The 21108-nt window shown below is 31.9% G+C and overlaps 3 protein-coding genes across 5 annotated transcripts; 2 read left to right on the top strand and 1 right to left on the bottom strand.

Annotated features, from left to right (window-relative positions):
* Positions 1-163: 163 nt before the first annotated feature.
* Positions 164-14973, top strand: LOC123712041. Of its 2 annotated transcripts, XM_045664958.1 has the most exons (5): positions 164-298; positions 10857-11028; positions 11765-11878; positions 12333-12488; positions 14462-14973. In XM_045664958.1, exons 1-5 carry the CDS (start codon positions 296-298, stop codon positions 14662-14664), a joined length of 648 nt encoding a protein of 215 aa, XP_045520914.1. In that variant the 5' UTR covers positions 164-295; the 3' UTR covers positions 14665-14973. The 2 variants fall into 2 exon arrangements, with proteins under 2 accessions (XP_045520914.1, XP_045520915.1); XM_045664959.1 differs by lacking the exon at positions 10857-11028 and having other exon boundaries at positions 181-298.
* Positions 14974-15080: 107 nt separating this feature from the next.
* Positions 15081-17409, bottom strand: LOC123712412. Its single transcript, XM_045665492.1, has 3 exons — positions 17249-17409; positions 16775-16951; positions 15081-16198 (listed from the first exon to the last, which is right to left on the bottom strand). Exons 1-3 carry the CDS (start codon positions 17307-17309, stop codon positions 15972-15974), a joined length of 465 nt encoding a protein of 154 aa, XP_045521448.1. The 5' UTR covers positions 17310-17409; the 3' UTR covers positions 15081-15971.
* A 1463-nt stretch (positions 17410-18872) lies between these two features.
* On the top strand, positions 18873-21101 carry LOC123712408 (protein lin-9 homolog). Of its 2 annotated transcripts, none has more exons than XM_045665488.1 (2): positions 18873-18973; positions 19307-21101. In XM_045665488.1, exons 1-2 carry the CDS (start codon positions 18955-18957, stop codon positions 20992-20994), a joined length of 1707 nt encoding a protein of 568 aa, XP_045521444.1. In that variant the 5' UTR covers positions 18873-18954; the 3' UTR covers positions 20995-21101. The 2 variants fall into 2 exon arrangements, with proteins under 2 accessions (XP_045521444.1, XP_045521445.1); XM_045665489.1 differs by lacking the exon at positions 18873-18973 and adding an exon at positions 19002-19115.
* Positions 21102-21108: the final 7 nt, after the last annotated feature.

Here is a 21108-nt window from a genome sequence, read left to right on the forward strand (position 1 = left end):
AAGAAAATGCAAAGTTCGCATCCTCCCACGATGCAACCGTTTACTTTCATATAACATTGAGATGCATCACGTGCTTTCGCGAGAGAAAGAAGCTACGTTGGTGAACGGAATGTCGTGCCCGTGGTTCGCTAGCTTTGGACCCTACAATAGTCCACACGCCTCACTCCTATTAGTCTATACTCTGCAGAAGACGAAAATCGCGGTAGCGTACGCATGCGTTCTATATTTAAATATTTTACGCGCTCTTAGCACTAAATGATAGTCAAATAAAAAGTTTTGAAAGTGAATTTTAAAAATGGTAAGTTTCATGCTTTTATCATGGTATTTTTTTAAATCTAAATACAAAACTTATAATAATACAATATACATATAATTAACAGTAAGCAACTATTATTGTTTTAAAGATTTCATTCCACAAGGAAATTATGAATGATTTGTGAAGTACACACAGATAATATATCTCATATTACGCATTCTTCAAGTAAACATAAAATACAATCAACTCTGTACTGTGTGATAAAAATTTAATTTAATGCACAGGTAAAGTAACAATTAAAGTATATTTTTAATCTATTCTGGATACATCTGAATGATCGTGTTTTATGAATATACAAATACAAATAACAAGACCGACCTATTCAAGTTATCCCGTAACTGATATGATAATTGCGTTCTTTTTTGTGTAATGGGTCGCGATTTTCCCATGGTCCGTATGCGGATTGCGTTTATTGACATGCTAAAAACAATATTTAATTTTTATTAAACCAACCAAATAATAAATGTACTTAAGAATAATATTTAGTGGTAGTTCTTTCTTTCTCAGCAAGTTCGTGTATAGAATTCTGCTTTAGCAGACTTTCTGCCTCAAGTTTAATTAAAAAAGTTTTGCAATTTCATCAAGAAGTGGTGCATTGCCGTTAGTCATTTAAGTCTTGCGGTATCTATGAATCAATTTTTCATTACCATTCTTCATGAATTGTTTGTAGATAAGAACACTGTGTCTGACTCCGGTACGTCATAAATGTATTTTGACTTGCGGGAGTCGCAATTCGTGGCGGGATTTTATAAATTTGGATTAAAGGGAGGTCAATTCTCAAAATAGTAGTTCTTCCGGGTTCAGAGACACAGAACCACAGACACTCAATGTTTCTACCCCATGCTGAACCAGTAAACTAAACATCATAGGACCTTATGTACGAAATACAGTAGAGGTTTTCTTAGATATTAGTGTTATTACTAACGAATAGTTACCAAGCGTATGCCTATGCATTGGAAAGTTAAGTACTTAGAGTGATCATAATACTAATATTTTAATTACATGCCTAAGGACGTAGTCAAGAATAAACTTACGTGCGAATATGCGAGTATATTAGATTTAAAAGATTTTAAGAAAATCACTAAACTAATTGAGTTATAAATTCATTTTTCTAAACGTCAAAATGTTTGTAAATTATAATGATCCATGATTTGTTCATTTATAAATAATATTTAAGCTTAACGCTAGTTAAGCGGTTGTTGTATGGATATGTATATATATGTTAATTTAAACACTTTGACGCTGGGCAACAACTGACTTTAATGGTTTAAAAGATGAGCTTATAACTGACATAAAAGTAGGGATAGTGGGGTTGCGACGCTAACAAACACTAACATGGTTTATCTATGGTTTCAAAAACCTATGTGACACTTCAAAACAATAATAAACGACCTCTTTGGACATTATCGGAAACAAGAATGTTGTATGACAATTTATAAGTGTGGAAAAAACTAACGGGATCATATTGGCTTAATATGTGCGATGATTCTTTACACTTCTAATTATTATATATATTACGTAACGGGTGTAATAATAATAATAATATAACCGCGTGCTGTTTCTACGAGGATCATAAGTCCAATCAATCAAAAAATAGGTATATCTATATATTTTTATATGTATATGAAGGCCTTCTCCAAATTTTTCCACCTTATATTATTTTTTGCCGTGGTCATCCAATCTCTGCCAGTTAAGAGGAAGGCCTCGTCTCCCATCGCTCTATTAGTCAGCCCTTTTTTCCTTCTCCTTTTGGTGCGGTCCATTATATAACGCGTTATACAACACGTTAAAAGCATCATCATCAAACGGTCAGTATTCGAAGATCCAGCTATTCCAGGTGAAAGTGCATTGAATCCACTCGCTATGTTCCGACTTTGTACATGTGTGGCTATCGATTATGACACGTCTCTACGTTTATATATGAACACTTCCGTGGTAAAAGCTTATAATAAATAATATAAAGCATGATTATTTCATGTAAAATCATTAACGCCGTTCACTATTGTTTGTGAAGTAAAAAAGTATAACTTCGAATTATAATCGAGAAAGAAAACGAAAACAACTCCTTCTTAAGTATATAATACAGAGATTAACAGACGTTTTTATTGTTCGTTGGGTGAACTAACAAAATGTCAACTTTACGTCAAACTCAAAACAACTTTATTTATTTATTCATAGCCCATGCATGGCCAAATTCTAACTAAAAATTTATTAATTTAGGTAACCAAGTACACTTATGAACGTCAATAGAAAAGATGTTAAAATAATTGTACAGTTATATTTACTACCTGTTTGTCAAGTCAAGGGCGTATTGCGGGCAAGAAAAATTGGCAAGAAACTGTATTTTTCGCCACTTTTGAGTCATACCATTTGTTTGAACTGGATAAAACAAACCCAATGATAAAATAATATTCAAATTTATAAAAAGCTTTATTGATGAATTTACGTTTAACGAGAGTTATAAATGTATTCAGTGTTAATTCTTTAATTTCGCTTGGGAGTTTGTTGTAAAACGAATACAATTTCCGTAGAAGGAATGGTTTATCCTCTGGTATCATATTTGTAATAGTAGCTTATTTGGTTATAAAAAAGTGCGTCCGTACAAAGTACACATGTCAGAAGTGAAACTTCTTTGGTAAACAGTTTTTTAACTCATTTTCATATTTATATAAATCTAAATCTTTAGATTTCCAAGACTTAGAGTTTGGGAATTTAATTGTTCTACAGTATTAAAAGTGTCGAAAATTAATACAAATTATATATTTTTATTATTTATTTCATCAATATTTACATTATTCGACGTATATATAAGTTCGTGTAGAAACACGATGTAGAAACATTATCTAAATCTTGTAAAAATAGCATCTATTGTTGTTCTAGTCTCGCTCCATGGCTATTTGCTTTCTCACTCTCTTTCAATCGGTCTCAATCGCTCTCTCCCTCTTCTTCGACAAAAACGCGGCAAATCTTCGTGACGTTAATATTATTATTTTTGCGTTTACCCTTATGTACCTAAAGAAGTTTCGCTTCAATTTGTTTACAAAAAGCTTAAAACCATGAAATAATTGAATAAATTGTCTGCGATCGAATATTGATTTGAATAATTAGTTAGAGCAGTGTTGGCTGAAGCGTGTTGGTCGTGCGTTCGAATCATGGCTGTGGTATTTTCTTTCTATGTGCTTCAATTAATACTCGAATCATCGTGACTAATGTCTTAAATTTACGACATGTGTAAGGCACAGAAGGCTGATCTACTTGTATATAACAAAAATGCAATCTGTGGCCCAGACCTTAGGGTTGTAACATTGCTGGATTTTATACTTATTTAACCCCCAAAATGAGTATAACATGACGTTATGACAATCACAAACAGTTATGGAAGAACTGGGAACTGGGAATTGAATATACTTATAACGAATGAACGCATTTTGATTATAAATCATTTATATAAATTTATATACAAAAAACAATAGTCATTTTAGTACCGTAATATGTATATAACATTTCGATTATATTTCAAATACAGCGGCTGCTCCAATTCTCGTGTGAAAGGATCGGAAACCTTGTGAACAGTATCAAGCTGGCTCCACAAAACCACAAATTAAGCTACTTGCTTCTATTAAAAAATAATTATTACGGGTACAAATACGTTTAATCATAATTTTGGATTATTTAGTTTATATTATCTAAATTTAAATGAACTAAAACAACCCGTGAGTGATACAACAGTTTTAAAATAATTAGTTGAGGTATTGTCAAAGTTAAAACTAATTAGTCCGAAACCGTCAATTTTCAAAAAACGGAAGAGAAGAAGCAAACTTAGTATTTATAAAGTCTTAATAGTTTAGATATTTCAACGATCACTTAGATAGTAATTTTATTCCGTTAAGCCGCAGGGTAGTATTCGCTAAAAATATAATTCATTATGATTTACCTCAAAATATACTCTAATGCAGTAACCAATGGGGGTTGCAAATTCGAATTAAATTACATGAAACTCTTAGAGATTTAAAAAAATTTTTATTATTATACGTACTGTCTTAAAGTTAAAATGTATGTGTATGTTGTATTTTATATTGTATATATTATACGAATTTAATTTGTGAAAGACCTTTAGATATTACACGGAAATGTTATTCGAAATTTAAAATTCAGTCTACATTTTATTAAAGATAAAATGCGCACATGCTTCCGCAATAAATATAACATTTAATATAGATTATGTCAAAATCTTAATGCAAATTATTTAGTAATCTGGGCAATTTTTTGCAATAGTAATACAAAAGAATTCAAATATTCTTCATGTGTGTGTCATTTTGATCTGATAACGTAATATGCGATATAAAACTTGAAATAGTGTCGTAAATATATGAATAACATGAATATAACTGGGTTTTATTGTAGGTACAGTTAACAATAGCAGTTATGTGACAGAGACAGACATAAATCTAAAAATAAAACAATTATATGCGGACCGAGTTACATTTTTATTCATTGGGTGGATTATTTTGTGAGACCTACAAAAACATTATTATTGGATTGATAAGTACTTGTATACATAAATCAAAAATATTACTTTGAACGCCATTGCCATTTTTGTTATACTAAAGTACTAGAGGCAAACAAAAATTACTAACTTCCAATTTTTTCCATTTACACTCCACACTGCCTTTTAATATCCTATAGTTGGACCTAAAAAATAAAAGAAATATTTAATAACGTTTATTTTTTATCTAAACAAAACAAATTATATGTAAAATAAAGTTTTAACGTATAAAATAGTGAAGTTGACCTATAACGTCAAAACGATCATAAACTTATAATTTTTAGTTTAAGCTCAGAAAATTTTAAAACCTCATTTTCAAAATCACATTCATTAGATACGCGTCTTATGAACGTTACTGCCATAAATCATTGAGACTTCGAAATTAAACAAATAATTAATCGATTTTAACATCCATTACAAAATCCTTGATGTCCCGTGATAGTTTCGTGACGATTTGATCATGACAAATACAATTCGTGATGTGTAGAATTAAAAATACGCGCTAAAATCGTCTAGCTTTTAACCAAAAGCATTCTGTATCGAGAGCACGCTTGCGCAATAATAAATTATTGTAAATCGGTACATCGGTAATTATGGAAGCCTTGTCGACAGTCACGATTGGAATCTGCTTTGAAAATTAATGTGACACTAGGACTGTTAAACCTAGTATCTAACTAATACGTATTTGGTTTTCAAATTATTGATATAAGAAATATTAGAGGCAATGATTAATTGTCATTAGTAGTAATTAAAAAGGGTGTAAAAGTTATTAATCACAGCGTTGCAAGCTAGATCATACTTAATTCATACAAATATTACACAAGATGTCAGCTTTTTTATGCTTAGCGGCTTATCTATAGATAAGATTTTGTCTTTTTTAGGGCTATAGATTATCCATGTAATTTTGACAATCAATTTTGTTAGTCTAAGATATTTCGGGAACACTTCCTTCACTACATTTTGGAAACATTATTTCATCAGGCAAACTTTATATAATTCTTTAGTTATTTGTTTATTCACACTTTGTTATATTTACACAAAAAAAAACACAAAAACGAAAGTTATCTCACTGATTCATGAATTGCGATTCAATACAAAGGAATAGGAAATACAAGAATGAAAAAAGTCACGATTGAGCAGGATAGAATATGGTTAAGAATTGTTTAAGCAGAAGAATTTTTAATAGATGCTAGCGAGGAAGGTAGCCGAAGGTGAAGTCGGGCAGCCTAATCTACAACTAGCGTAAATCCCAAACGAATTGCCTAACAAGGATGAGCTGTGAGATGCAATAAAGATAGTCATAAAGACCTAAGAATTTGAATTCATTTGTAAGATAAGACGGAGTTTTACGATTGAAAATAATTGAGTATAGAAGTTGAAGAAGATGAGCGTCACGTCTTGAGTCGAACAAGTAGCCACCCGTGATGCCTGCAGAATTTACACACATGGAAATATGACCATGACCACCATAAAACGTATGCAGAAATTCTGCAGGCGTTTGATCTTGTCCATCGAGAATAGGATTTAGAAGAGACTGCACTAACATAGTTTTAGTGCGGATAGTAGAGCACAAGTGCCGTAGTTTATGGTTGATCTGCTTTACGTGATTACCGCAGGACAACGTTTGGTCGAAGGAAGCACCAGTAGTCTTTAAAAATAATTTTAGTAATGAATTCATTACTTTGTTATAATTATGATCGTGGTAACGACTGTTCTATAATGTTTTATATGCTCCATAATTAAATACCAATTATAGGCATTTATCGCATTACGGTCTATATTTACCAAACGAAGGTCACAATAATGGGATCATCATTTAATAAACCAATTTAATTACCACGCTTAATTGAACGGCCTCTTTATAATAAAATCAAGGCTCCTGCGCAATTCAAATATGATCACGCGTTCAAAATTTCGTGATTAATTAATACAAATATTGATGTCTTATGTATGATATGTATGAAATGCTATATCAATTGCTGGCATCCCGATTTTGAGCTTCCCACGGTTCGTATAATATTAATATAACTGTATTTATAAGTACTGTTATATTTCATATGCTGTCATTAATATACTTCTTCGTGGTTAAGTTATAGTCCACAAGGTATTAAAGGCAAAAGTGTAATGAAGGCTATATAGCCGTACCGCCTAAAGATTGTCCTATTAAAAATATGTTTGTACTGTCTGATGCATTAGACACCTATTGGAAATGTTTTAATAGAAATTATGGGACTCTTGTTCGACTAGATCTAAAACAAAATCCGCCCAAGGCAGTGCCGGAATAAGCCACGGCGGAGCCTGTACCAAATTCTACCAAGGGGCCCTTGGTTTGCTTTAGGTTCTCCAGTTTAGGATATTACATAAAACAAGACCGTTATAAAAAATCTGGATTTGATATCGGCAAAGTAACACTTCCAATATAGCCTTTTTCTCATTCTTTAATCAAATCATGCTCTATATTCAACAAAGTGAGATGATTAAGACGTTCTTATAAAAAAATAAAAATCTGGCCGCTTGAAAGGTATAAATGCTTGTCAAACTATATCGATTATTATTAAACATTACGGTAAAAAGTTTTAAAAATACCTAATCTTTAGGATTTAAATCGAGTTTTAAATTTTTAAGTGGAAGTGTTTTATTACGTTTACGAGGACGTTGGAGCGTGGGGCCCCCAAATACGAGGGGCCCGTAGCTATTGCTACTCGTGCTACGTGGCTAATTCGGCTCTGGCCCAAAGGGACTACCAACGTTAATTATTTAGTAACATTTATGTATCGTTCAATTCAAAATGTCTTCCTAACCTAATTCTTATTTTTTATATTAACGCATCATTGAGTTGAACATCCATTTTGATGGCCTAACTAACCTTCCTTTAACGCGTTCAACAGATCATATGCTCCCATAATGAATGTTATTGTCATGATAACAATTTATTTTAAAAGTAACATTGAACGTCATGTTAAATTGATGTTGTTTAATGGCTAATCTTTTTGTTTCAAATAAATAATGTAAGTCAGTATAACATAATTATTTGAATACGTAACGATTCTTGTGGGTGGTACAGTAAGACAGAAACTCAGTATACAATGCTGTATAGACGAATTATGTTTTATAATAGAGGACTTGTTAATACTCATGTACTAAATTGTCAGTAGGCAAGTGTTTAGGTCTGTTGAATAGTCGTGCTCGTACACAATAATAACTATCTACAAATAGTAGCAAGTTATAGTATTATACTATGTAATAAGAAACTTTAATCACAGCTGCTGTGTGGTTAGTCACTGCTCAAGGTTTTCAGGATATTGTTACGAAGACCTGACTACCAATTGAATGACAATTACATCTCTAGTCAAGAAGTTTACAATGCTAAATCACAGTCTAGGTTTTTGTGTAGTTAATTCGTCTGAACCGAACTCTGATGATAAACCTTGCTGAATGAATGCTTGTACATGAAAAAAATGGAAAATTTATTAGTGAAAAAATTCATCAATACCTATATCTGCCACTTTTAATAAAACTGGATAGACGTTTGGGCGCAATCCTACCTGATAAGCGTAATGCTGCTTGCTGGAGGGCATGCCTATCCAGGAGATGTGGAACACCAGGAGTGGTGTAATGGTTGCAGCTCCATACAAAAATTTTGTAAAACAAAAAACTTGGCTATTAAAAAGAGTGGCGGAGAGTTTATTGACAGTTCTTCTTGTCCGTTCTACGCCGTTGATTTGAGAACTGGCAGTTAATGTAAAATTAGAAGTATTTAATATGTATTTTTTATTGATGTTTATAAGTGTACATTGTGTTACCTAAATGAATAAATGATTTTGAATTTTGATGCTTATTTAGGCGTCGCTTGTATGAACCCACATTATAGTCTATCAAAAGATTGATTGAACGACGACCGAAATGGTGTAGTGCGACACTAGGGGCTGTCAATGACGAAAGGAAGCTCCCGAGACGAGCAGACTTTGATAGGGAAGAACAGAATCAGGTTGTTGAAAGTTGGAGAACCAGTTCCACGGGAGATTCTCCGGAGCGCGACGAGATCTCTATATTTATTTTCTTAAATCTAATTCCGGGAAAATCGTTTCTCGATTTTTTTTAAATTTAGAATAACGACGGCAACAATTTGAAGTATTGTAGATATAGATTACACAGAACACATCTGTACCCAACTGGTCAATTGACTTTATATTCAATTAGGTAGGCCTTTGACACGTGACCTTGATACGAGGTCTAAGAAAATGGTTTGCTCACGATCATGTTAATTACGCTTATAGAAAAAAACACAGCATATCCTGTGTTTGACATCATTTTATGCATGACATATTTTGGTATTAGGGTAACAATGTCCTATCAGAATTTCTAATGATTTAATACATTATTTGTAAGGCATCATTAACATTACAAGTAACACGATCGGTTAAGATTTCGACATTTTGCAGATTCGATTGAAATGCATTTCCATTGTATCCCACGGAACTTACAAAACAATATGCGAAATCTATACAGTTAGGACGTAGCTTAAAAATATATTTTGAAACCCAAATCTATATGCATTGAATATATAAGTATAATATTTTGGAGCTCTTTCGTAGATAGAGAGCTAGGAAGAAAGGTACCGAAGTCTCAGAATAGGAAATATGTTTTAATACTTTGATCCATTTTAAAATTAATTCGAAAATTTTGATATATGACTACAGTCGATGTCCCACAGTAACTATAATTTACCTACTAGCTACATGCCTTCATTATCTCCTGGGTAAATAGTGAGCCTCAATACATTAGAAGCCGTGGTCTAGACAAAATAAAAACTAAAGATGTCTAGTTCATCAAGGTTTACATATTAAAAATGTTACGAACTGATAAAAATATCTCAAAAACATTGTAATCTGTTGTAATCTGTCCCTGGTAACTTGTTACCAATTTAGACCAAAATATGCTCACGTTCCGATCTAAACAATGCCATATTAAGTATACATTTTATAGATAAACATCAATTTTACGCTGAAGTATTTACATCTACGATACAATTGTTTACATAGCAAAAAGGCTCAAGGTTGTAGATTGAGAAACGAAATAAAACTATATTTCTCCTCCAAGGTGAAGGGAGGATCCTCGACCTGTCTTACAGTCATCCCAAAGGTTGATGTGTAATTGTTCATTGTTGATTAAAAGCTCAACGATTAGAATCTGATAGCGCGAATCTGCCTACATTAATTGATACTGTAGTGTCGCTTCGACGGATCTATTTCATCCATGGAAAGGAACTGAATGACAAAAATCACCCGAAAGATCTACAAAGTCGTGGTACATAAGACTTTTAATCACTAATTAACCACATAGTTATATTCCTTGCGGCGGCAAGCTTATTGCTTTGATAAAAGGCACACAAATATAGTTAATAAGGATTAGATAGGTTAATTCATTCTTACAGTAGAGCGCCACCTATCGAGTTTAGCTTTTAGAGAAGAGCAAATACCATTATTCCTTGTGATCATTTGATTGTGTCTAATATATCTTCTTAGTGTTACGGCGTAAATACATTGCACAAAAATCATGATTTAGTGCTGGATGAGTGTGCCAGTGAAAACGTGAGGTTATTTCCCCTCAAATTTTGGGGAAATCAAGATGTCTTGAGGGATTTTTAGGAGGTACATTTCTTTAGGGGGACTTTACAAAAGATTTTTTTAATACGTAAAATTCTATACAGTTTCTATGAAGCTAAACCAAATATAAACTCTAAGTGCGATTATAACTGAAATGTCAAAAGCAATAATACTCCAAGATCGAAATTGTATACTACTTGAATGATGCATATTTTAAAAACCCCTTAAACCGAGTGTACTACGAAAACTTTCGGTTGGCTAACTGACTAGAATTATTATTTATTACGCACAAGAATTCGTTCCTTTTAATATTAATTTTATTAGGTACATTAATTATTTAATTTGAATATAATTAAATTTATATTAATAATTTGTCCTTTCATTACAGGAACTCACCTTATTGATTCTTCTCTTCGTCTGGCAAATGTTGCCAGCTGTGTTCGCCCACCAATTCATTTCTCATGTTTATGTGACAACCCCAGCTCACAGCTATAGTCATGGTGTTGGTGATCTAGTGTCTATCCAGAGACGTCACGTGACACCCATAAGGAATTTACGATGTTTGTATTCTTCTTATTCGGTTCATTTGTATTGTCTATAATACTGGGTTTGATTCCTGGTAAAGCAATGTTTTATTCGGTCGGACAGATTCTCCTACTTCCAGATCATGTAATATTTCATATAATAGATGATAGTAGATACATAGATTGACTACTAAATCAATCAAGCAGATGTAGAATTATGTCCCATGCGCCAGTTGAGTTACTGTACTCACATTTGATTAGATATTTATTTATTTAAGTTTACCACCATACATAATACTAATATCTACGGTATTTGTTTCAAACTCTTTTATCTAAAATGTATGACAATTTAGTTAAACATAAATGTTACAAAATTTCCCAGAAATTTTACCATTACAATTTAAATACCAACAAAACAGCGGATTAGGTACGAGACACGCACTTAACAAAGCTTTCTTTAAAATTGAGCAGCGTACTACAGAATATATCCAGCTCCGGATAAGCACTATTTAATCCGTTGTTATATAAGACTATTAATTAATTTAAATGCTACTATGTAATAGTAGTAGTATGTATTTAAAATTTAATTATTCTATAATTTATACTCATTATAATTAAATATGTTACTAAAACCTTACTAAGGTATACCCTTATTGCGTACAACGGAATACGATCTCATTAATAAAAAATAAACACTAGAATATTAACCACTCGGAGAAGTCTATGTACCTCTGTATCGCCTAAATATATTATTGTCATAATTCTTTTACAGTACCCCAGATGACCCAAGCGCAGCTAGGATACTCTCGGCAACGGCCATCCATTCCGTTCCACGTAGAGGAGACTCCGAGAATGTTACCATGGCAACAAGACATGCGCTACGCTGGTAAACTTAACAAAACAATTAACTTCCAGTTTATTTAATATATTTTATTAAATAACTTGATTTAAAATAAAAGTGGTGTTAATTCCTTGAAATTATAATTATATATAAATGTAAGAAAGAAAAATACTTTATTACACATAATAAAAAAAGTATGTATAGTTAAAAGAGAAAGTTCGATAGACTACACTTGGTATCTGTATTCCCTGTGTGGAGACTACTTCCATATGACATATTAATGATTTGACATACTTGACTTCGTAAATTCTACATAACACTTACAATTTTATAATTAAACTACTGTTGCACAAGAAGAATGCTTTCCGCTTCAGCAGATATATGAGTTGATAAGATATATGATAGAGGATTAGGAACAATCTCGAATAAACAACCCAAAATAACGTTAATTATGGTGTGCCTGAAATAGAAAAGCCTCTAAGCTTACTAATATTTACAGAAAAAATTCCTCTGCTACCTCCATCTCCGTACAAAGTGGACTCGGCGGATCCCGAATCCCTCTGGCCTGAGGGATTATTCATACCACCTCCACCTTTGCAATTTGACATACAAAGAAGGTCGAGCCAGATTAAAAATTCGAGGCCTTCAAGGGATGGTAAAGATTCATTACACCAAACACTGTTCTTATTTAAGTACATACATTAATTTTGTACTGATTGAAAGAGTCTTTATGAGTGCAATTACTGAAATGCGCTCGAATCAAGTGAAGATGAAGTTTTATTTATTGTTTTAACTTAGTAACAACTTAAAGGTCTACTTTTTTAGATAGCACAAACCTTTTTTTGACGTGGAAAAAATACCACATCTGCATGTGGATTACGGTTAGGATCTCAACCCACCAGGGGTGTGATTCAGAGTCCTTATACCCGAAATTTGACTTACGTATTAGTATTAGTACCTAATCAGTGATGCCAATTAAGGGGGTTTACTGCTAAATTAAGAGGGAATCAAGATAAGGGGGTACAAATCGATACAAATTTATATTGATCCTCGAACTAAATTCGTTAACCATTAGCTAATAACTAATAACACCCCATCATCGAAATAATAGCTCAACGGATAGAAAAGTACAAAAAACTCTAAAAAATATATATAAAAAGTAAATAAGGAAAAGAAAAAAAATGCCAAAGTTATAAAAAACAAATTTAAAGAAACAAAAGTTAGGAACTTTAATGATTACTACATATTATTGGTCATTCAAATAACAGCTATTTTATAATTAATATTTGAAACTACCTCTGAAAGCGAGTGTTCAAGAAATGTTTTGGGGTTTTAGTTGATATATATGGGTATTTGAAGTTGGTCCTGCAACAACAGTTTCCATCTCGTCTTAATCGCACACCGATTTGATTGTTTTATTTTGCAATATAAACTTAATTATTATGATCATCTACGCGTTTAATCGCTACAACTAGACAAAAAATATACTTTATAGTAAAATACCGTTTATGAGCCTCCTGAAACATCAATGGTCTCTGTATAGCAGCATAAAGTTAGAGGACTGGGCGATTTCGCCCTAAGCAATATAAACTAACTACGCCCACATACCAAATCCATTTTTACCGTTATTTTCTTTCACTTTCTAAGCAATCGCGATTAAAATTTATTCGTAAAAGGGCCGTTAGTTGAATTTGAAATATTAGTATGATTCATTAATTATGCGGTGGGCTTGCGGTTAACATTACTTTCCTTATCTCATCTTCCGACCGATAACGTTTTCAGAACGTAGGTAACTAGTTTTTTAGATTCTAAACCAACTCTGGTAGGGGACCTAAAATTGTATAACGAATACGTCACTATATCTTCCTCTATCTATTATGGCTGGTATATATCGATATAGTTGATATATACTTATTGTAAGCCTCACAATTGTCCTAAATATTTCCCGTGAAGACGCTACCCAATCACAGAAACCGCTTGGTCTGTGATACTTTATACTTTACACAATAATATCCGGTGATTTAGACAATACATACCAAATACTACTTTGTTATAAAGAGGTAATATAATAAATAGTTGATTTGTATTATTAATATATTCAATTATGAGTACTCATAATAGATAAAATTGATATATATTTAATGTAGTTTTGTAAATAACAGTTATTCACAAGCCTCACAATTGGTTGATTTTTTCAGTGTAGTAACGCGGAAAAATGTCGGCATTAATTGGTTAAGGGCGGAACAACCAAGCGCGGGGCTAGGTTCCATCGGTAGGTCGGTGCTTTGGGTTTAAATTAGTGTGAAAATAAAGAATATTTACCAAATCTATTGTTCTCTTCTATAAGACGAAATCTTGAATTCCTGGCTGGAAGAGGCTTAAAACTTTCTATAATTCTTGGGATAAAAATACTTTTCATTTTATGTATATTCAGCCAACAACAAAAATATAAATCTAAATAGGAAAAAATGTCATAAACGTCTGGGCTTAACCTTCTAAAAATATAATATAAAATTGGTGTATATGTTCATTCCTTTAAGAGACGTTTATTTGATAAAAATCTTCAATATTTTGCTTGAAATCCTGATGTTATTTGTTATGTATATCATATTTAAACGATGTTTTCAGATGATTTCTTGGACCCATATCTTCTTCAAGGCTCCGAGGCAATATTAGCCATAGAAAAAACTAAACAACACGGCGAATTATATTTTCACGACGTACCTCACATACAATCATTGCTGACCAATCAACAGCATCGCGTGGAAAACAACTTAAAGCCCCACCGTCTTGGCAGTATACGACATACTTGGCCGTTCAACCGCACTTAGTAATGTACAGAAACTTCAATAAATTACCTCCATTAAATAATGTATGCTTTTTTGTCCTCCACCCCGAGGAAAAACAGAAGTACCCAAACCATCTATTTTCGAATATAACTTCCGTATGTCAAACCCGTTAGTATCATTCTTGACATGCGGAAGTCATACTTAGCGCTAAGTCCGACTCTGTATATAATCATTGCATTAAAACATGGACTAAAATTACTATAATATTTGTTATTATGGTAAACATCACTGTTTGTATGATTAAGATATAAAAAAATATATTTATGAAATTAGACAATACAACTAAGTAGAACCAAGCATATAGAATACATGTAGTATTGTAAAAAAAATCATTAAAAGTAGATAGGTCAACAAAAATAAATAATAACAAATACTAAAAATCTTTTATTATAAATACACTTGAACACATCAAATTGCTCCTAATCTATTTACATTTTATCTATAACAGTAAAAAATGCTTAAGAAAATATTTTAAAGTTATGTCAAGAAATGGACGGAGTATTTCAGATCTCACAAATAGCTATTTAACGAGTAGTTAATGACAAGAACTAAGTTGTTTTATTAAAATATTAGAAGATAAAATTAAAATTACAGTTATGAAAGTTTTAATTAGCTACCAGTGTATTGATTCTTCTAAATGAGTTTTCTACAACATTATCTAAATGGTCATGAGAGAATTCAACAAACACAGAAACTTAAATTGAACATTAAGCTGTTTTTATGGCAATATAAATATTTACATAAAACTTTTTGCATTACAATACCAGTACACTAACTGAAATAATCAGGAAAACACCCTTATCCCTTTTAAGAGAGCTCATCCAGGCAAATACTATATGGTGCAGTTATGTCATAGCTCATAAGGTTACCTACCTATTCTCTTAGGGTTTGGTGGTATATGGTTTTCAGAGTGACTCAGTGTGGTGTATACTGTTACTTCTTAAGCCAAATGGTAGCCTTACTTAGCACCAATTCTGAAGTCTGAATTGTGTCTTTATAAGACCTGAGTATTATGCAAGTAGCAATAATTAAATAGAATGATTTTGAAAAAGCAGTTTTGACCACTATTTCTTTGACCAGTCTTGGGTTTAGTTGAAAATATTTATAGAGCAAAATCTGTTTTAAAGACCACATAAAAACCACTTGTTAAAATCCATTTGCAACTACCAAATAATGTACAGATATACAATTAAATTGAGTTTCAACATATAAATTCAGTAATGATATTAAGTACATATAAAATATCACAGAGTATCATATTTTGAGCCATTACAACAATTCTACTGAATCTAAATGGAGAAAGACTGCATAGCAGCTCTAACATTGTATATAAGAACTAGAATACTTATGAGAAGCATGGAATGGAATGAAGTTGCTTTGCCTGCGGAGTTACAAAGGTCACCATTACAGAAACACATGTACACTTTTCTATGGTTCCACATAGTGTAAGCACATCTTTCTTCATCATCACTTGGAGATCTCTGAAGACACATTCTTTGTGTAGCTGCACCATAATCTGGAAATATGTTGTAATTTGGAGAAGTATTCAAACCAAGTTTCTACCATACAAGGTTGTGGTTTATCCTTTTTCATTCAAAAAATTCTACTTTTACACAAATACTAATAAACAAAAGAATTAAGATAGCCACTCTTGTCAATTTCACCCAAAACCTTATGAACACTTATATCATAAGTATCACTATTGCTTATATTTATTTTACTTGTCATTTTCAAACTTTGATGTTAAGAAACAAGTGTTCTTTCTAGAATACTTTTTAAAATACTTTAAGTGTTATAAGAAAGAGTTAAGTTTTTATTTAGGCAAGTAGAAGAATATAAAACTTAGCAGATTAATTATAATTTTGTATGAATAGTTTATTTATTTTATCTATGATTTTATAAAGTGTATTATGAGTTTTAAATTATTTATATAATTGCAAGTTTTTCTGTCTTTTCTTTAATTGTTTATATGTTTTTTAACCATGCAGTCATTGTTAAAAACTATTATTCAAAGCAGAAATTTGTCCTAACTCCCAAGCCCATAGGGGCAACAGATAACATAAATAAATTCACATTTAGATAGGTAACTTACCATCCGTCCTAAATGCCCCTGTAGTACCCTCAATCATTTTCCCACACCATCCAGAAGGGCATGCAACAACGTGTATCCCTATCTGAGTCTCTGTTTCTGTAACATTTGTTGGAAATGGGTCTCCACATGACCCAAGTTCTCCTCTTGATCTACATCTTATACACCTTTTGTTTAAACCTGAAAAGCAAGGTCACGCGTCAGATACTTATTCCTGAGTCTATAAATATATCTCGTAAAGTTCAAGTAGGACATTTCATCAACAATATGTCAGTGCTTAATCTACTTTCAAAACTTATACCGACTTTCATATAAGATTTGATAAAAGCTATTATGCAAAATCAATTCAGATATTATACATTAATGTTGTTATAGTATTTCGATTGCTACGTTTAATAAAAAATGGATGTGAGATAATACATTTCACTTTTCACCTTGAAAACACATCGTGTCAAAATAATATTTCATACAACTCACCATTAACAAGTCCGATAAAGAGTAGTCCCATAAAACTTATATTATACAATATATTTTTCATGTTGCTTCATATATAAATTATTATATAAAATACTTAGACATATTCAATATTGAACACGTCGGGATTTCTCTTTAATGTTATTGTACAATGTAATTTACCACAGACTAGAAAGTTTAACAAGTTAATCAACAAGTTACAAATGTCAGCTCAACATCAGCTCAAGCTGTCAACTGTAGATATCCCACAAATAAATACTCCAAAAATGTGGAACATCAACTCTTACACTTACTTATGAATTATTCCTAAAACCTGCAATTGTTTTATCCGAATGTCTTTTATCGTACGTGCATGCTATATATATTGATTATAAATCATTTACGATTGATAAGAAAGTCATTATGTTAACCAAGTACTAATAGACGCTGGATATCGCACTATACCTAATACCTCATTGAAGAAGTGATCATTAATAATAGTTTACATTTGTAGTTTGTTAAATTATCAAATACACACTAATTTTAGTTTATACACTGTATAATGCTTACTGTTGCTTTTTCGTTCAAACATTACTTATTTTAATTTTTATCAAAATTTAAAGGTAGATATTAAACTTAAACATTTAAATTTAAATAATACATTTATATATTGAAAAAAGTCTAATGTACATATTATTTATTATAAAAAGAGCAGTGTTGGCCTAGTGGCTTCAGAGCGTGCGACTCTCATCCCTGAGGTCGTAGGTTCGATCCCCAGCTGTGCACCAATGGACTGTATTTCTATATGCGCATTTAACATGCTCGAACGGTAAAGGAAAACAGCGTGAGAAAACCGGCTTGCCTTAGACCCAAACAATCGACGGCATGCGACAGAAACAACGCTGATCACCTACTTGCCTATTAGATTAATAACAAAAGATATGAAACAGATACACAAGTCTGAGGCCCAGACCTAAAAAGGTTGTAGCGCCATTGATTAAAATGTATTATAATTTTTTAATCAATTTAGTTTTTATCTAAATTAATATTAAATTAGTTACGACAGATATTCAAAATTTTGGCACAGGCACCAAAAATCTTTATGAAGTTAATTTCGCCAAATGTCTTTTAAATGTTTTCGGGTTAGGCTATGATTTGATATAATAATGACTAATTAAATTATGAGTGAACGCCTCTTTATTCTTACAAACTTTATTAAAAGTAAAATATTAAAAGGGACATAACATAGAACTTTAAAAAATTAAATTATATTTTATTGTTGGTTAAAGCACCACAATATAATAAATACATTTATTCTAACCTTTTTTTCGGGCTCACTATATGTGAATTGTGAACCACATGAAAGACATATATTGTGTTAAATTTATGCTAGATAATTTTAATAAATACAATTTACAATCATCTTTAAATATTTTTTAGTGACACCCAGAAGCTTCGGTTATGAATTTGTCAACTGTCCAACGACCGACACACATTGAACTTAACTATTGCTATCCCATGGTTTGGCATGGTTCTCATGGCACATTGGATAATCACTTTATACCCTATTTTTAATTGAATGAAGTTTTTAGTAAGTTACTACTATGCTCTATGTCAGTATAAGCTATTAATTTTAGACCGTTTTTGTTTATATTTATGATATTTACTGTGGTCTGTGTCTGACACGGCGGTGGCGCTTTCTTCTTCAAAATCAAATTTACGACGTCAACATGGCGGATAAGTGGGAAAGTAAGTTTGTTTAAATATTTTTTGCAAAATATTTATATGCTTCAATCCACAAAAGACTTGCAATTTATTAAATCCAACGGTACCCATTTTAAATCTTTGGGTGTTTTAATAATGTCTTAACGGATTTGATAGACTGACAGAGGTTTCGTATTCGTTAAACACAATATTCAAAATTTGAAAAAATTTAAATTTGCTGCAGAATTGTCACAATTTATTTAACTGTTTTTAAATCATGATAACTTGCTAACACCGAGAGTTAATTTATATTTGTATTGGTATAATTAATTATTAACTCATTACATTACTGAAAGATTTTTTTATTTCTATCAACAGCGAAGCAATCTGATGAAAAACCTACGAAATTACTAAATGTGAAGGATGAGCCTATGGATATTGACTTACCCGAAGAAGATGACGTTCCGCCTGCGTTCGGCCCTGCTGCACTTGGACTGCATAGAGTGGGTACTCAATTACCGCCAAAACCAACGCCAAGTGAACCAATGCAAAAGCTTAACGCCAGAGGGATGCCTGCTCGCATACGCAAAAAAAATCGATTCATATTTGTTGATGACTTTGTAAATACTTCTCCTCCTAGGCAGTCTCCGAAACGTAGCCCTAAAATACTTAAAACTCCCTCAAAAATATCCAATTTCAAAAAACAAAAATCACCTTCTAAATCTCCTGTAAAACCTCAAAAGTCTATTGAAAAAAATGAAGAAAAGGTGGATATTGCATCTCCAGATCCCAAAAGTGGACAAAGAATTGGTATGAGACTAAGAAATCTTTTAAAACTACCAAAGGCACATAAATGGGTATGTTTTGAGTACTTTTATAGTAATATAGATAAAGCTTTGTTTGATGGAGAAAATGACTTTATGATTTGTCTTAAAGAGTCTTTTCCTAAATTAAAATCAAGTAAATTTTCTAAACTGCAATGGGCAAAAATTAAAAGAATGATGGGTAAACCTCGTAGATGCTCACAAGCATTTTTTGAAGAGGAAAGAAGAGAATTAGAGAGAAAAAGGAGATTAATACGATATATTCAACAAAGGAAGACATCAGATATATGTGTCAAAGATTTACCTAATGAGATTCCCATGCAGTTAGTTGTTGGAACAAAAGTAACAGCTAGATTACGTCGACCGCAAGATGGACTGTTTACAGGTGTTATTGAGGCTGTTGATACATCAAATAATACCTACAGAATAACATTTGAAAGACCTAAATTAGGGACACATTCAGTCCCTGATTATGAAGTTCTATCAAATGATAATCCCGATTCCATACTTTTATCCAGTATAACACAAAAATTTAGACCTCGTCCATTGCAAGATGCATTAAACTCATACCAATTATCATTAACAAAGAATAATCAAGGAGACCCAATGATAGGGTGCAACGATATTTTAAATCAAATTGATAATACAGTTGGTCCTTATCCATTTGGTTTCCTGGAATTAATTGTAAAATTAACAAAGATATTGCAAATAAAACGTAGTAAGATCAATAAATTGAAGGATTTAAATAGTGAGGCTGAAAAACGAAAATCTTTTGACCAAAAAACACCTGAGGACTTTGAAAGGAAATATGCTGCAATTGTGATTGAGCTTGAGCGGATGAATATGGACTTGCAAGGATATATCAATGATATTCAAGTGTATTGCCAACAGATAGCTCCAGGTCCAAGTCTAGCTGCTATGTTAGCACCATCTCACTTAAGAGAAAAATGCCGTGAAGAAGCTTCTGAACTAGTGCAGAATCACAATAATGGTGCAGTAAAAGATAGAAATACAGTAGACCTAATTACTGACTTAACTGCCCTAATGTTACAAGTTAAAAGCCTTTCAAATTCAGATCAAAATGCTTATGAACTAAGTGTTTTGCAAGGAACAATGGAACAAATAAAATTGAAATTACCAATTAAATACCAAAAAATATTTCAAACTAGTGTTGAACCTCACATGCAAAGAATTCAAATGGGCTTAGGGCAAATATCAACAAATAGCTTAGTTGTATCATAATTTAAAATGTCTTATGAAGTATCTTGTACAAAGTCAAATTATATTTAAAATTGAAACAATATTTGTAAAATATTTAATACATTTTAACAATATGGGATAATGATTATTGTTCAA

This window comes from Pieris brassicae, chromosome 7 (assembly GCF_905147105.1).
Source record: "Pieris brassicae chromosome 7, ilPieBrab1.1, whole genome shotgun sequence".
Lineage (NCBI taxonomy): Eukaryota > Metazoa > Arthropoda > Insecta > Lepidoptera > Pieridae > Pieris > Pieris brassicae.

Bases quoted from the DNA above. Each gene is read 5' to 3' on its own strand.
- LOC123712041 (XM_045664958.1), top strand. The intron at 11,029-11,764 runs GTTTGTATTCTT...ATTCTTTTACAG, and splicing joins ACCCATAAGGAATTTACGAT to TACCCCAGATGACCCAAGCG. The intron at 12,489-14,461 runs GTAAAGATTCAT...CGATGTTTTCAG, and splicing joins TTCGAGGCCTTCAAGGGATG to ATGATTTCTTGGACCCATAT.
- LOC123712412 (XM_045665492.1), bottom strand. From the start codon at position 17,309: ATGAAAAATATATTGTATAATATAAGTTTTATGGGACTACTCTTTATC. The intron at 16,952-17,248 runs GTGAGTTGTATG...CTTGCTTTTCAG, and splicing joins CTTTATCGGACTTGTTAATG to GTTTAAACAAAAGGTGTATA. The intron at 16,199-16,774 runs GTAAGTTACCTA...ACATATTTCCAG, and splicing joins AGGGGCATTTAGGACGGATG to ATTATGGTGCAGCTACACAA.